The sequence below is a fragment of the Pelophylax lessonae genome (genome assembly GCF_965119305.1).
Source record: "Pelophylax lessonae genome assembly, chromosome: 5".
NCBI classification, from domain to species: Eukaryota; Metazoa; Chordata; class Amphibia; order Anura; family Ranidae; genus Pelophylax; species Pelophylax lessonae.
Window position 1 is genome coordinate 154,568,435 of NC_138772.1, and position 18,132 is coordinate 154,586,566.

The window sequence follows — 18,132 nt, forward strand, 5'->3', positions numbered from 1 at the left end:
GTCATTGCCTTGGTCTTCCTGTGATCAGAATGTCTATGGGAATCCTGAGACTGAAACTACATATGGGATTCTCTCTAGAAAAAGGAATCATACAGAAATGATCTATTCAATTAGACAATCTCTATTTACAATAGTGTTTGGAGGGTACTCGTTAGCGCCCCCTACAAACATCTTACACAGCAGGACAACACCTAGTCATTGCCCTAGTATTCCCGGGATCAGACAGTGTAAGGGAATCTTGAGGTTGGAGCTACACATGGCATTCTCCGTACAAAAATAAATGGTTGGTGACAGTCGTACAGAAATAATCTAGTAAATTAGGCAATCTCTATTTACAATAGTGTTTCCAGAGTACTCGTTAGCGCCCCCTACAAAAGTCCTACACAGCAGGACAACACCTAGTCATTACCCTAGTATTCCTGGGATCAGACAGTGTATGGAAATGATGAGGCTGGAGCTACACGTGGGATTCTCTGTACAAAAAGAAATAATTTGGTGACAGTCGTACAGAAATAATCTAGTAAATTAGACATTCTCTATTTACAATAGTGTTTCCAGAGTACTTGTTAGCGCCCCCTACAAAAGTCCTACACAGCAGGACAACACCTAGTCATTGCCCTAGTCTTCCTGGGATCAGACAGTGTATGGCAATATTCAAGGCTGGAGCTACACATGGGATTCTCTGTACAAAAACAAAATGGTTGGTGACAGTCGTACAGAAAAAATCTAGTAAATTAGTCAATCTCTATTTACAATAGTGTTTTCAGAGTACTCGTTAGCGCCCCCTACAAAAGTCCTACACAGCAGGACAACACCTAGTCATTGCCCTGGTCTTCCTGGGATCAGACAGTGTATGGAAATGATGAGGCTGGAGCTACACATGGGATTCTCCGTACAAAAAGAAATGGTTGGTGACAGTCGTACAGAAACAATCTAGTAAATTAGACACTCTCTATTTACAATAGTGTTTCCAGAGTACTCGTTAGCGCCCCCTACAAAAGTCCTACACAGCAGGACAACACCTAGTCATTGCCCTAGTCTTCCTGGGATCAGAAAGTGTATGGAAATGATCAGGCTGGAGCTACACATGGGATTCTCCGTACAAAAAGAAATGGTTTGTGACAGTCATACAGAAAAAATCTAGTAAATTAGACATTCTCTATTTACAATAGTGTTTCCAGAGTACTCGTTAGCGCCCCCCACAAAAGTCCTACACAGCAGGACAACACCTAGTCATTGCCCTAGTCTTCCTGGGATCAGAAAGTGTATGGAAATGATGAGGCTGGAGCTACATATGGGATTCTCCGTACAAAAAGAAATGGTTTGTGACAGTCATACAGAAAAAATCTAGTAAATTAGACAATCTCTATTTACTATAGTGTTTCCAGAGGTTGAAAGTACTCGTTAGAACCCCCTACAAAAGTCTTACACAGCAGGACGACACCTAGTCATTGCCTTGTCTTCCTGGGATCAGTCTATGGGAATTCTGCCTAGTTACACGTGAGATTCTGTTTGCAAAGATTTTAACCCCTTATAAAAACAAAAAAAATAAAAAATTGATTAAAATCAATCACAAAAAAAAAAAAAACTACTTGATTAAAATCAATCTACTGCAAATGAATCATCAGACAACCAAGAGTTACATCCCTTATTCCATAACAAGCAGCTACAACCTCATCCTGCCTGCCTAGGTAAACTTGGCAATCCTGCCTTAAAATTCCCCATTCTTCTACAATCCTACTATTAGAGGAGCAGTTTCGTAAAAATCAAATCCAGGGCAAATGCATATTTTTTTTTTTTTGTTGTTGCTCAGAGCACACAATTAAAGCAGAATAAACCTCTTGACAGGTCAGGATTGACACATCAAGCCAGCGCGCACGTTTTCCTGTTATCTTCCTGTTTCAAGTAGCGCATTTACTGTCAGAATCTGGAGCCGAGGACAACACATGATAAAGCTGAGCATTTGCCGAGGAGCAGCCTGCATCTCTCTCCGCCTGTCTGTTTCTGCAGGGCTGCTGGTAGTCTTTAAGCTGTGTGAGAATCCTGGGAGTTGGTGATGTCAGACCGGTTTGGGTCATTTGAAGGTTAGCAGCCTGGGAAGGGTTCATGGAGAGTTCACTCGCATATATTAGGCAATCCAATCTTTCATTTTGTGTGACACAAGTAGTAGGAAGTGAGCTGTTCAAAAGCAGAAGGATCTATTCGCTTTGGAAGGGGGGACGCCGAGTGCTAGATGGAATAAATGTTGTTATTTTTGCAGACTTTCAGCTCACTTACACCCAGAGAGCGGGTACGGCGTACGATCTGCTCCAGCAGCCTGCAAGCACCTTCAGGAATTTCGAGAGGTTTTAGCCTGCAGCTGACAGCTTGGATTTCTTCATCCCCCCCCCCCCCTTTCTGCTTAGCTGGAATGGCTGGGAAGCTTGGAAAATAGTAAATGATCATTTGGATCAATTACAGGCTTTTAGCTGTGTTGTCTGTCATAATTCATGATTCTGGTCTGGGAAATAGACCAACAGCCTACGTGCCAAAAAAAAGGGGCAGAGTTTGATGGAGTTGGGTGTACTTTTCGATGCCATTTTCCTGTGCACCTAAAGGAAAAGCACTTTTCCAGGCATCTCGTATAGGGGGGAAATCATGTTTGACTGTATGGATGTTCTAGCAGTGAGCCCTGGGCAAATGCTGGATTTCTACACTGCGAGCCCATCTTCTTGCATGCTACAGGAAAAAGCTCTCAAAGCATGCTTCAGCGGATTGGGACAGACAGAATGGCAGCACCAACACCGGCACAGTGCTCAATGTAGGTCCACTTACCAGCCTGTCTGTTTTTATTTTCTTCTACTAGCTACTTCTCGCTGCATGCCGTAAAATGAACTCCACTCCAAAAATGACAGCTAATAAAAGGCACTCCTATTTGTTTTTGTTTTTTTTTATCTCAAGTGCAGCTGACAAGTGCAATTAATAATTAACTTGTAAATGATGATGTACTTTTACTACCTGCAGGTTGTATTTTTGCGCACTAGACTTTTTTTTAAATACAAAAAAAAAAAAAATCAAATTGATATTTACCTGTAAATATTGATTTACGTTTTCTAGCTGTCATTTCCCGAGCAGTGCTTCAAACGCCAGTATGATTTACGTCCCTTTTATAGTTCGCTTTTTTGCTTACACCACATAAAAAGCAAAACTCATATTTATTTATAAAGTCTATTTTACCTTTATTGCCTCTTTAATGCATTTTATCCAAAAGCACAACACAAGTGTGGACTGTTTTTATTGGAGCAGTTTTTAAGTTGTAGTCGTAGATGAGAGGATACTTGTTTATCCTCGTTTATGTCATTGAAATTTCTTTCATTTTACCTAAGGTCGTTTTTTTTAACGCAAAAATAACGGTTGGGTAGGAAAATATTTTTCGTAGTCGGCTAAAGAAAATGTTTTTGTTGTGCTTGTGTATTTAACTGCTTGATGAGAGCAGTAGGATAACAAATGTACTATATTCGCCTTTATTGCTGTTGGCTACTTGCAAAGCCATAATTCTTAAGCGGTGACCTTAGCACCTTTAAATTTGCTTTGCCCTGACTTTCAAAGTTTCAGCATTGCTAAATAACCCTGGCTGCTGGAGACTTCAGCCATCAATTACAGGCATGCCCCAAGATACAGTCAGTGCTTTTCCCATCTACAGTAGGAGGTTTTGTGAAGGAGGAGAAGGAGCCTTCTTGCATGTGGTCTACAAAATTGCCGTTATCTGATCTTGACATGGTGCTGGGGAGCACACACATTGTAAACAGTAGTAAGGCTTTAGCACCCAGGCTTCAAGTTTTTGAGAAATGACCAAAGGCACTAGAACTGCACAAGCCATTCACTGCTCCAAAAAAAAAAAGGAGCCTGCAGGATGCTGCTTTGCTCTGACACTGATTTAGATGAATTGCCAGGCTGTTTATCACAGTGGTTTTAACACAGTGTTCAACACCTCGACTGTGGATTGCTCCTTCAATTATGTTGTTACCTTTTTTTTTCTTTCTGCTTTATGAGCACCCTGTGCTCTGTATGACTCAATGAAATGTTGTTCCTTCCATCTAAATGGGTGATCATAAAACAGAATTTGTGGATCCGAGCGCCCACCATTGCATATTTCTCCTTCTTGCAATTAACTATGACAACATGGTTCCTACATGTCACCAATCCTTTTTTCTTTGATTAAAAAGAAAAAAAAAATCTGTAACGTGTGTTAGTCTTTGCCAAAGATAACAGAGAAGCATGAGCTGTCATTTCTTAGGAAGTCTTAAAATAATAGCCCTGATTCTGCTCTTCCATATAATACAAATTCAATTCAGAAGGTTTCTTGTGATGTACATATAAGATACTCGTTCTTTAAATGTTTTTGTTTTATGCCTTTTTTTAAAAATCTGTAATGTGTGTTAGTCTTTGCCAATGATAACAGAGAAGCATGAGCTGTCATTTCTTAGGAAGTCTTAAAATAATAGTCCTGAATCCGCTCTTCCATATAATATGTATTCAATTCGAAAGGTTGCTACTGCTGGCCATTTAAAGGACACTTGTCCTTTAGATGTTTTTGTTTTATGCCTTTTTTTTTAAATCTGTAACATGTGTTAGACTGTGCCAATGATAACAGAGAAGCATGAGCTGTCATTTCTTAGGAAGTCTTAAAATATTAGCCCTGAATCCGCTCTTCCATATAATATGTATTCAATTCGAAAGGTTGCTACTGCTGGTCACTTAAAGGACACTCGTCCTTTAAATGTTCTTCTTTTATGCTTTTTTTTAATCTATCAGGAAGTTGGCCTTTGGGGCGTTAATCAGGGTAAACATGAAATGTGTTTATATAAACAGTGAAGGTGTTCGACATATCAGTTGTCCACATGACATCAGGAAGCTGAATGATAGCATTCGATATTGTTCCCATTCAGGCTTTTTTTAAAGTTGCCTTTTAGAAGCTTTGGAATGTCTGCGAAGCCTCCTGCCCTCTGAATATGTTATCAAACTACCTATATTTAATGTGTGATTGCATTTCAATGTGTGTGCTGCCTCCTCCTCCACACCACTCCCTTGGTGTTTTATAAATCCGGCCTCTACATAAATTATTTTCTAGTGCTTTCGTGAAAGAGAGTATATAAACAGATTTTTTTTTCAGCACAATTTGGCTTGTGCAATTGTTTTGGACCAGATCCAAACATTAAATCCATGGCAAAAGAGAAAAAAAAAGATACTCAAAACCCAGTTTAAAAGGCATTAACCCACTCATATTTTTTTTTTTTTACATGCATAGTGCCATTTAAAAATTTAAGGCAGACACTTTTGATGTAATCTTCAGCTGTAAAATAAAAAAAAATAACACATTGGTATTTAATGCACTTTCATTTCTAGTTATTAGATTATTTCTTAATAATAGGAGAAATGGGTAATTTAAGTAAAGGATGTTTAACGATAACGATATCTTGCACATATCATAATGTTAACAAATGGAAAATATTGTGGGAAAATTAAAATCTATTGTGTGCACGCTTATTTTAGATATACCTGAAGTCATTGGCTTTGTGGTTTCGATTTATAAAAAAACATTTCAGTAGTAATCCATGTATAGTGTATTTTTCCTGCTTTTGGTATGGCTTACTGTTGCCAATATCTAGGCAAACATTGTGTAGTAGTGTATCAATTAACTTTTCCTTGTTCTACTGCTGTTTTTTTAAGCATAATCTATTGCTGCATGTACCTTACATGTCTGGTGTAAACATCAGCGTTACATTTTTAAAAAAATAGACATTTAAAATAGACTTTATTTATTTTCTTCGAATGGTTTTCTAATTTTCCAGGGAGAGTTATGACTGGTACTTCGGTTGTATAGATAAAACATAGGAACCTATGCCTTTTGGATTACTGCAGTGAAATATTGACATATTTATTTTATAGTTCAGAGTCTTCAAAAGTTATGGGGGAATGCAAAATGCACAGCTCTTGTAGAAGCACGGTGGAATGTAAAGTAAACTTTTACTATGGATGCTGGGCTTTTAAGAGGTGTTTTTACACTCACCCTGTTATCCTTTATATTCTTTTACTATGCCGGGAAGCAGAGATTTATACCTGTAGTTATTTTTTGTTGCGGAAAATAATGGTTGGAAATTTTTTGCTCACTAATGCTACAGCTGTGGTAGCTATCGATCATACTATTACCTGGACGGCAACAACTTTTTTTTATGGTTTCATTTTTTATTGTGTTCTAAACTTTGGGCAGATGAGTATTAAAATATGTGAAGGGCTTTACTGGTTTTATTTTTTCTTCTTGTATAATGTAATGTGTATTATTATTCTCGAGATTAATATCAGCAATCTGTCGGTTATCTATAGATCCTATCTATCCTATCATATCTTGTAAAAACACAAGCAGCCGCCATCTTAAATTTGCTTTCTCCACCCATTGTATTGATTTTGATAACGGGTCAAATTTATGAGAAGACTTCCAGACCTTGTATGAACCATGATACTGTATATACTACATTTTGTATTAACTTGTACATACAGGGAGAACACAATTACAGTTTTATGTTTAAGAACTTTGGTATAAGTGAGTGCATTTTATACGTTAGATATATTTTCTGATTTTGGTAGCCAGGGTATGTTGTACACAAAAAGCCCTGGCTTGACATACTTCAAAGAGTTGTCAGTCATGCCCAGAGATACATGAGAATATATGATGCTCATATTTTATAAATTTTTAAGCCAGTTATGGATCTGGAAATCTACATCCCTAATGCAAAAATTAACCATTACGTCAAGAAAGCCAGCGTAAAACAGCTTAAGGCATACAAATCTTGTGGGGGGTCGTATGCTGCATATAGATCGCATGAAAAAATAATGTAGTATAACCGCATCTTTGAAAAAATATCTATTTGATCTATTTAATCTCCAAGTCCCAACAGTGGTACTAAAGAAATAAAATAAAATTGCTAAAATAAAACAATACATATGCAGAAAAGTATACATTTTTGCATACTTTCCATGTTTAAACTTAGTGATATAGAGAACTATAGTGATATAGAGATTTAAAGCCATGCTTATGGAGATAAGATTAGCTAAGAGTAGAAGCCAATGCCTAAAATGCCCTTTCCACATAATAGGGTGCTGGTGGAGTTTGATAGGACCTTGAAGAATTTTGTAAAGAACACTATTTACCCTTGGAAAATCCAAAAATGTTTTAAATATACATTGAGAATCAATGTGAATTGATATGTAGAATGTACAGTATTTGCACAGAATATTATGTAATATATTGTTTATGTCAAATGCCAATAAACCCTTAAATAGTGCAAATTATTGAGTTGGATGCCATTTATGGCAGCTACAAACATGCTGATATAAATATATTTCACATATAAAGTGGTTATGCCCTCTCGTTGAAAATATATCCATAGAATTAGCAAGGCTTTGACCAGTTTCCATTCCTTTTAGGAAAAAGGTATCCACTTTTCAGCTTTAATGTACAGCATAGCATACGTCCTTCTAACTTTTGAATGAGAATACAACTTCCAAAACCCAGAGGCATTTAGCTAACTGTATATATGCTGTGGCGTAAATCTAGGTGCCGCTGACCTAAGATGCATATATTTTTTTTTTTTGTAGCGTCAGTATTTTTGTATAGTATTTGCCTTTTTATAGGCTTTATATTATAAATTATCATACCATCTCATTGTCAGTATTGAAGAGGGGCGATGACTTTGTAACATTTAAAACAGAGTAAATTACATTTAAATCTGAGTGTGTTTCTTGTATTTGCCTTTGCTTTGTTAGTTAACATGCCAAGGGGTGTATTCTCATAATACACACTACACAATTTTTTATAATTGTAAGTCTTGAACAAGTTTGTCATGAACCTCCCTCACCTACAGCGTGCCAAAATTACATTTGGGAACGTTCTTTATAAAGCTTTAACTACGGCAAATGTTTTGATCCATACAGCGGTATGTAGAACGGTAGTATAATAATGCGTTGGTGTTTGCAAATGTGGCAACGAAATAGCTGCTTCTACCTGATATAAGCAAATCTAGAGGATGTTACGTTTCCTTCTTAATTGCTACATGAACCAACCTTCAGGATAGATATGCCTTACAAGAGGTAAGGACTTACTAAATCTGCTTGTGCTGCATTTACTTCTGTCCCATTTAACATATTAGTCCTCCCTCTCAAGGATTTTCGGGTCCTGCATCAAAACAGCGCTTTACAGCAATCGCTTGTCAAATTAAACCATTAAAACTGCAAGCCGAATCACCTTTATTTTTTTTCATCAAAGTCTGCACTTGTGAAAAAAAAACGCTTTTCTGTAGGCCATTCCAGGCTTCAAAAGACTAGAGCCTGGACTGCTACAAAGCTCCAGGCTATAATTAACTGAAATGGAAATGAATAAGAGTGAAAATTTTGTTCCTGATGTTTTAATCTAGATCTGTATTTCCATGGGTTACAGAAGAGATTTCTTAAAGGGAAGCATAATTATTTAATTATTTTGTCAGATCGTGATGGTTTTAATTGCAAGAAGCATGATTTAATTTGTGTTCTTGACCTTTTGCAGATTAATAATATATAAGTATGTGTTTTAGGGTGGTCTTTTGTGGTTAGCAAAGTGAATACATGCTCCTGACCTCTGCATATGTTGATGTCTTCCAAAAACAGCATTACACAGTATGGGTAGGAGTAGGCAGCTGCCTCTCATACATAGATAGAAGATAGAAGAAACAGGCAGTTGTCTTCTAATGCAAAGGATCAATGGAATAGCGGGCAGCTGCCTCTCATATGCAGTATGGGTAGAAGGAGAAGACAGCGACCGCTCATACGCAGTATGGGTAGAAGGAGAAGACAGCCACCTCTCATACGCATTATGGGTAGAAGGAGTAGGCAGTCACCTCTCATACACATTATGGATAGAAGGAGAAGACAGCCACCTCTCATACACAGTATGGGTAGAAGGAGAAGACAGCCACCTCTCATACGTCGTATGGGTAGACGGAGTAGGCAGCCACCTCTCATTCGCAGTATAGGTAGAAGGAGTAGGCAGCCACCTCATACACAGTATGGGTAGAAGGAAAAGAAAGCCACCTCACATACACAGGATGGGTGGAAGTAGAAGATAACCACCTATCATACGCCGTATGGGTAGAAGGAGAAGACAGCCACCTCATACACAGTATGGGTAGAAGGAGAAGACAGCCACCTCTCATACGCAGTATGGTTAGAAGGAGAAGATAGCCCCCTCTCATACGCAGTATAGGTAGAAAGAGTAGGCAGCCACCTCTTATAGGCAGTATGGGTAGCAGGAGTCTGCAGCGCCATCTCATACATAGTATAGGTAGAAGGAATCTGCAGCCGCCTCTCATATGCAGTATGGGTACAAAAAGTCTGCAGCTGCCTCTGATATAGAATATGGTAGAAGGAGTTTGCAGCCATCTCTCTAACAGAGTATGAGTAGAATGAATATGCAGCTGCATTTCATACACTGTATGGGTAGAAGGAATCTGCAACTGCATCTCATACACAGTATGGGTAGAAGGAATCTGCAGCCGCATCTCATGCATAGTTTGGGTAGAAGCCGCCTCTCATATGCAGTATAGGTAGAAGGAGTCTGCAGCCACCTCTCATACACAGTATGGGGCGATGGAGTCTGCAACAGCATCTCATACAATGTATAGGTAGAAGGAATCTGCAGCCGCCTCTCATACGCAGTATGGGTAGAAGGAGTCTGCAGCCATCTCTGTTACAGATTATGGGTAGAAGGAGTCTGCAGCTGCCTCTGATACAGAATATGGGTAGAAGAAGTATGCAGCCACCTTTCATGCACAGTATGGGTAGAATGAGTCTGCAGCTGCATCTCATGCATAGTATGGGTAGAAGGAATCTGCAGCTGCATTTCGTGCATAGTATGGGTAGAAGGAGTCTGCAGCCTCCTCTCATACACTATATGGGTAGAAGGAGTCTACCCATCTGCAGCCTCCTCTTATACATAGTATTAGTAGTAGTAGGAATCTGCAGCCACCCCTTAAACGCAGTATGGGTAGCAGGAGTCTGCCGCCATCTCTAATACAGAATGTGGGTAGAAGGAGTCTGCAGCAGCCTCTGATACACAATATGGGTAGCAGAAGTCTGCAGCTGCCTCTCATCCACAGTATGCATAGAAGGAGACTGCAGCTGCATCTCATACACAGTATAAGTAGAGTGAATCTAAAGCTGCATCTCATGCATAGTATGGATAGAATGAGTCTGCAGCCACCTCTCATATGCAGTATGGGTAGAAGGAGTCTGCATCTGCCTCTCATACACAGTATTGATAGAATAAGTTTGCATCTGCCTCTCATACACTTCATGAGTGGAGTAGTAGGCAGCTGCCTCATGCACAGTGTAGACAAATGTTTAAGAGTCTTCCAGGCTTCAAATAAAACTGTTGAAAGGTGTCACCATTTGGGGTACATTAGGTCTTTTTTCAATTAAATTAGCAGTCACAAACCTATGAATGGGATGAAGCATATTGGCGAGGTTGATAGCAGCTTGTAATATTGAATCAGTGGTCAAGAAAAAGAAAAAAAAAACATATCTAAAGGATCTCTCACTAAAATATATATATATATATATTTTTTTTTTTCCAAAAAGCTTTATTGAACAAAGTACACATTAAAGGAGAGTACAAAATATATTAAGCATCTGTTTATATCTCCTTTTATTGAAAAAAAAAACTATAAATAAAATGAAAAACAATCTTCTAGTGAACTATTCTGAGCATGTGCAAGGCAAGTATGGTGGAGAAACCTCAATGGGGTCTCAACAGTCCCCACAAGGTGAAATCGTTTATCAGCCAAATACATACTGACTTAAATGTATTGTATAGACTTATAAACCATATGTCCCAAAAGTCTGCTCAATAGCAGAAGGCCCTTTCAAGATCTAAGTTACTTTGTAGAAAGTCATTACATTAAATCGAATGGGTGGGATCATAAAAGTGGCTGTATGATGTCCACTTCTGCCCACGTGTGTGATTCTCAGCATTCTTTTGTACCCAATGCAGTTCAGAAGTTCAGCCAATGTGCCTAACCTCAAGATCAGTCTTACAACTCTGACCAAGACTGTTAAAGATCAGTCCAGGTCAGGAGTCAAGTTGGTTCTTGGTCTTCAAAGGATCTATATACCCCGAAGAAAAAAGGTACATTGTATGAATTATGTAGAAGAGCTAACAATGATCAAACTTTTTTTACGGGCTGCAATTTGTGGAAAGGCCCCACAAACCATGGTCGAGGGCGGCAACGTTTTTGCAGATGACATGGTGCCCTTTATTTCATTATATCCTCATATTCTCTCCTCTGTATGCATGCAGACATAAAACATAGAAAATATGCCTTTCAATTAACAATGCCTTTATTGTGATATTGGATGTGTAAGTAAGTTTACATGGCAGTCTTTTCCTTTGTTTTAGATACTATGCTAGGCAAAAGGAAATGTAACTAAATTACAATTAGTAGTTTGCTTTTATGGATTAATGGATGGAAAGTCACCTGTGTATTGGGAATTATATCCCATATTCACACCCTTTTTTAATAGCTATGGCTTTGATAAACTCTTTAAACATGAAGATGCATAACCAGCATTGCTTAATCCTAATGTATATGTTTATAGGTTTATGAAAAAAATGTCAGTTTTTGTGTATTGGCCCTTTAGGCCTATGTCCACATTTGCAATGTGACACCTTTTTCCTAAAGCTCAACTCCAGGCAAACAACTAAATACACAGATGAAATACATATAAAAAAAGATGTTTTATCCACCATATGATTTGTTTTTTTCTGTCCAGCCATTTCTGATATTTACACAGCTCTATCAGGCAGCCCTCTCTGGCAAGGTAGGGGACCTGGGTTTGCTTTGCTTAGGTTAAGTAACACCTACAGGTCAGGCCTTTACATTATGGTTATGGTTTTTGGATTGGTATTTTGCATAATGGAGACTGAAGCTGCAGGAAAAGTAATGCACCAATATTTGTATATTCATAAATCACCTACAGATGAATGAAGTGAAAATTAAATAACAATGTTACAAATAGTAAACTCTAATCCTCATTAGAAAAGAGTCCCAAGTGAAAAGGTGACTTTGAAACCAATGATGGTGATGATAGTGATAGAATCCAACACCAGCAAGATAATACAAATGCGCTCACCAGAAGTAATGGACCCAAAATTCCATATAGAATATGGGTCATTCAAAGCAGATTATGGTAGTACGTCCCCTCTCACATCATACAGTTGCCCAATATACATGCCAGGATGGTCAGGGTAGTCAGCAGTGGAATGCACGGACTTCCAAATGGATGATGTATACATGAAAATAACCAAACAGTGCAAACATAGTGTAAAACTGTTTCCCAAAATGTATTAAAAAAAGAGAAATACACTTACAAAGTTATCATGTAAGGCAACGCATGTAGTGAAGAGATGGCAGAATGAGGTTTCTGACGCGTTTCATCCAATAGGATATAATCATAGGAGAATTGCCATGGTAGGATATAATCATAGGAGAATTGCCATCTTTTTTTAGGATATAATCATAGGAGAATTGCCATCTTTTTTAAGGATATAATCATAGGAGAATTGCCATTCATCTGAAGGTGATTTATGATTATACATATATATCTTTTTAGCGCTGCGCTGCACTTATTTTATTTATGTCAGATGATCACTACTTATGTCAAGTTGAAGTGCTGGCAGCTCTCACAGACCACAGTTAGCGCGGTTTGATCCCACTATCTATATAATGCACCAATATTGTCAGGAACATCCACAATTCCAAGATTGGTAGGGAAAGCAACAATGCCAGGGAGATAATGCTTGACTCTACAAGAAACAAAAAGCTGGCCATACATTATACAATTTTCTTGTTCGATTTCCTTTAGATTTAACTTCAACTATGTAATGCAAGGGCCTGATTGATTGCATACAAATTGAAAGGGTTTAGGTTTGACCTCACATCATATGGTTTTGATAAATCTCAAGGAAATTTGTATTGTCAGCCTAAAGTCTTGTACACGTGGTCCGAATATTGGCTGGTATTGCCTGGTTCAACAGAAACTGGCCAACATTCAGTCCGTGCGTACGGCATAATAATATCAAAAAGGGTCTGAAGTCCCGTTATGTTTCCCAGCACTTTAAAAAAGTGCCATAATAGGGACCCTTGAGGCCCCAAATTTTGGGGAATTGAAAATGTTAAGAAACACTGGAAGGGCGGCAACTTTATTCGGCAGTTGAGCTGACGCAAATTATATTGTATATATGAAACTAAAGTTGGTGTCCCCAGAGGGTTAAATGTGGATTTTGATTCAAATTGTTTCATTTCCGACCGTTTTTTGTTTATTTCTTTCTTATAATTTATATATGTTATATCCTCTTATTGTTATCCGGCTGACAGCGGGCGGTTGTTATCTACTCCTCCCGTTATCTTTTGTGTCATTTTTTTATTCAGTATGGGTTTTTATTTGTGTTTTTTTACTCATGATTAAGGCTTGGGCATGCCTAAAAATATATATAGATTTTTACTATGGATCTTTGGGCTGGGATTTCCCTTAAAGCTTTTTAGCTATTTTATTCAATTTTAAGCATTTTTTATGCTGTTGTATCTGGGCTAGCAAGTTTTGTGATTTGTGACCCCTGTTTACTATTAATAGCCTTTAGTTCCGGGTCGCTATGGAGCGATGATTCTTCCTAGTTGCTAAGGAATCATATCCGGGGTCCGTTGTCCAATCAGCTAGCGCCATTCTCTCTTCTTAATCAGGGGCTGTCTCCTTTTCCCGTACTGCTGACGATGTCCCGCCCCTTGGGATGATACGCGTGCGGTGGGAAGGGAGGAGCCGCTGACGTCACCCGCCGTCATCCGGAAGAGAAGCAGCAGTGTCGATATGCTGACACACTGTAACCGTTTTCTGTATGATTTCTGTTATCAAGTAAGAGGCTTTTTACCTGCTATTTAAATAAAGAGTTTCAGCAGTGTCACGCTGTGGTCTTCTGCCTTTTGTCTTTTATGGTCAATATGGAGAGGAATTTTTGCCTTATTGGAGAGTGTTATTTTGGGTCAGTGTATCCTTGAGGCTATCCCTGCTCCCTGCTGGCTTCCCTATCCTGCTCAAACCTTTGAGAATATCATCTTTGATGAAACGCGTCAGGTCACGGCGTGCTGACGTCACCTTCACGTTACTGTCCACAAGGGACGGGCGAGCGGAGCCGTCCGGCCGGCGGCTGTTACCTCTCTGCATTTGGCCTATATCTTCTGATGTTTGTAAGTGTATTTCTTTATTTAAATAAATTCATCCGTGGGTTTTATGCTATGGCGTGTTTCTATATATTCCATGCTTGATCCATATCGTTTACTGAGTTCCTTGTGAGGAGGTTATATCGGATTGGTTCCTTCAACATCTTTTTGCCTCTACATTACCTGGAGTTGGTAAGGGTGTTTAACCATTAGTGGTGTTTCTCCCTTTTGATTTGCATGGTCGGGATACACCAGTCCAACAGTCTATATGCTCTTCACACTCATCTTTGTGGTAAACTGCTGTCCTACTGGGGGAATCCTTTGGTCTATTTGGTGCTTTTTCATTTAAATCTGGTAAGGAGTACCTATCAAGGTTCTGTGGTGGCACAGCTTATTCTCTACACATTTCAATTTCCCTTCAACACGGGAGCGTTGGTGTTCCCATTCACCTTGGGTGTCAATTTATATTTTGTTTTTTGGTTTTACGCTATGGCGTTCTGTTTTTTTGTATCATACATGTCACCATCTCACTGAGGGATCTACGTTGGAACCGGAAGGTCCACCTGGATCCACCACCTGAGGCTTATTGGAGTCATATTGATGGGCTTACATATATTCTGTTTCCGGTAAGCGGTACCTGCACAAGTTACTTCATTTTGTTTCCAAATTTCTGGACAATATACAGACTTTTTTTCACTATAATCTCAATTTATATACATCATCTATAGCGCAACTTATTTTTTACCTTAAGGTGAAAGGCTAATTCATGTGGTGGAGGTCATCTGCACTGTGGAACACCTGTTACTCCTAATCAAGAGGAGTGTTAAGCACCCTTCAATCACGGGCCTTCTTGCATGGACTCTTTTGTGTTTTTATTTATCATTTTGTTTTTTAGCGCTGCACTGTCCGTGTGTATGGCAGCCTATCCAACCAAAGCCGACCGAATGTCTGGCTTCTGTCGAAGAGGCATGACCCAAAAATATCTGCCCATCGGCTTCTGATCAGCTCTCTCAGCCAGCACTGACCGGCGTGTTCTGGTGTGGGGGGGGGGGGGGCAGTTCTCCTGTCAGAACACAATAGCTCAGTGGGGAGATTGCTGTACTTACATTGGATAGTTAGTACATCAAGCTCCTCATTCTTTTTTCATTCATCCTACTGGGTTGTGAGTACTGATAGTGTGTACCTAGCTTAAGAAGCCAAAGATTAATGTGGGCCATGCATCATGCAATTTTCTTTCCTTCAGCCAGGGAAGAAAAATGCTTGTTTCCTCCATCAACACATTTAGTGGACTATGCACAGAGCTATTGTATTCTGACAGCGGGAGGTTTCCAAACCATCAGAATACATGTTGATCCTAGCTGGCATATGTCAACTAAAGATCAAATTGCGCTTATGGGTCTCCTTACGCTGGAAGGCTGGTGTCCCACTGGGTGGATGGATGCGTTTCCTCAGAGGGCAAAAAAATGAAGAGGACTCTTATAGTGTAGCATAGGTTAAAATAATCCAATTTATAAAATTTAAAAAATTAAAAAAAAATTGAAATAATATCCAGCAGACTGTTACATAAAAAATATATATGTATCTGGTGCCCGTGCTGAAATCCTAGGTCTCCCTCGCACCTTACAGTGCAGCGTGTGTCAGTCCCGGGAGCCGTGCCGCACCCGGAAGTAGGGTAGAGTGGCGTGCGGTTCAAAGCAGGGCCCAGAGCGAGGCAGTGTGCGTTGCAACTTGACGCGTTTTATTACTGGAATGACGTCATCTGAAGCTGTGTTCATAATCACGCACAGTCACCTTGTTTGGGTTATCATTTGCACCAGGGACTCATCATCCTGGTTTGGACTGTATATTGCTTTTACACCGCTCCAGGCTATGTATTTATTGTGGCAATCAAGCACTGTTATTGTGGCACAATTTATGCACTTTTGGTATTGCACTGATAGTGTGTACCTAGCTTAACCACTTGCCAACCCGCCACAAGTACATATACTGCGGTGGTCAGCCCCGGCCAGGCAAAGTGACGTACCGGTACGTCACTAGCCTGTCACTCGCTTGTGAGCCAATAGCGGGCGAGCGTGCCTAACAAGTCAGTGCGTGTGACCGGCGGACCCGATGTCCGCCGGTCACTCGCGATCGATCGCCGGGAAGGGAGAAAGGCAGGCTAATGTAAACAAGCCGCCTGTCATTCTCCCCTGTGTAAAAATGGAGATCAGATGGTTCTAGTATGTAGGACCGTTGATCTCTGTTTTTACACTAGTAGCCATGTCCCATCACAGTTAGAAAAACGCCCCTAGGACACACTTAACCCCTCCCTCTCCAATACAGTTAACCCCTTCCCTGCCAGTGTCATTTTTACAGTAACAGTGCATATGTATAGCACTGATTACTGCAGTAATATCACCGGTAACTCTAAAAGTGTCAAAAATGTCAGTCAAGGGTCCGATCTGTCAGCCGCAATGTCGCAGTCCCGCAAAAAAAATTGCAGATCGCCGCCATTACTCGTTAAAAAAAAACACCAAAAATGACAAAAATCTTTCCCTTTGTTAGTAAACGCAATAACTTTTGCACAAACCAATCAAAATACGCTTTTTGCAATTTTTTTTTTTACCAAACATATGTAGCATAAAACAAATTGGCCGAAAATGTTAAAAAATTTTGATTTTTACATTTTTTTTTGGGGAATTTCATATAAAAAAATGTGAAAAATATTGTTATTTTTGCAAAATTTACGCTCTTTTTTTGTTTATAGCGCATGATCAAAAAATCGCACAGGTGATCAAATACCACCAAAAGAAAGCTCTGTTTGTGGGAAAAAAAGGACGTCAAATTCGTTTATGTACAGCGTTGCACGACCGCGCAATTGTCCGTTAAAGTCACGCAGTAAAAAATCGCAAAAAAAACCCTGGTCAGGAAGGGGGTAAAATCTTCCGGGGCTTAAGTGGTTAAAAAGCCAAAGATTAATGTGGGCCATGCATTATGCAATTTTCTTTCCTTCAGCCAGGAAAAAAAAATAGCTTGATTCCCCCATCAACACATTCAGTGGACTATGCACAGAGCTATTGTATTCTGACAGCAGGAGGTTTCCCAGCCATCAGAATACAGTGATCACTGCTTGTGGCTAAAGCTGCCAGCAGCAATTGAACGAAAAAAAAAAAAAAACAGACTGGTCATAACAACCAGCCTGTCTATACACGGATTATAATGCGCATAGATGTGCGCAGCCTATTGCATTAGGGTGTGCACCCCAAAGTTTAAATACACATGCATGTGTTTGCCTACATGTACATGGCCCCGATACATTACTCTCCCTGCTGGCAAAGAGAAATAGAGCAGAGCAGGTCCGAGGGAGATCTTTCCCATCTCCTCACTGGCAAACAGAGCGATAATGCTATGTGCTCTAGGTGATTAGGGTGTGCCCAGGTACACCCGGCACACCCTGTGCGCACGCCTATGATAATGCGGCCAGTTCTTGCTGAACTGGAAAAATTTAGATCTGTCTATGTCCAGCTTAATTTAACTTATCTCACTTACCACTTAACTTATCTCACCAAACTCCACTTAGAATTGAGCCTTGTGTTTTCTGGACTTGCCATTTAAAGATGTTCATTATTCTTTATAATAGTAAATAACAAAATTATAAAAGATTTATTTATTAAGTATGATTTCAAGTTTTACTCTTACTATAAATTTCCTGTTCAGGATCATTTTGAATTTGACTCCGTTGTGCAGAAACATCGTACAAAACAACAATGATCCATTTTGTCCCGGTCACTGATTTCCCTGATGCATTACCCTTTACAGTTGACACTATAAATTCATGTTTAGAGGTATGACATCACTGCTGTCCAGACATAAC

General features: G+C 39.4%; 1 protein-coding gene across 3 annotated transcripts in view; it reads left to right on the forward strand.

Moving 5' to 3' along the window:
• Nucleotides 1–18,132, forward strand: part of RARB (retinoic acid receptor beta) — a 1,055,941-nt gene that overhangs the window by 770,095 nt on the left and 267,714 nt on the right. The window contains exon 1 of one of the 3 annotated variants that reach the window (XM_082257329.1): nt 1,759–2,800. The exons of the other annotated variants lie outside the window; for them this stretch is intronic. Coding sequence (XP_082113455.1) covers nt 2,638–2,800 — 163 coding nt within the window. The 5' untranslated portion in view covers nt 1,759–2,637. Of the gene's footprint in view, nt 1–1,758; nt 2,801–18,132 lie in introns of those variants that run through there. 3 annotated transcript variants of the gene reach the window in all.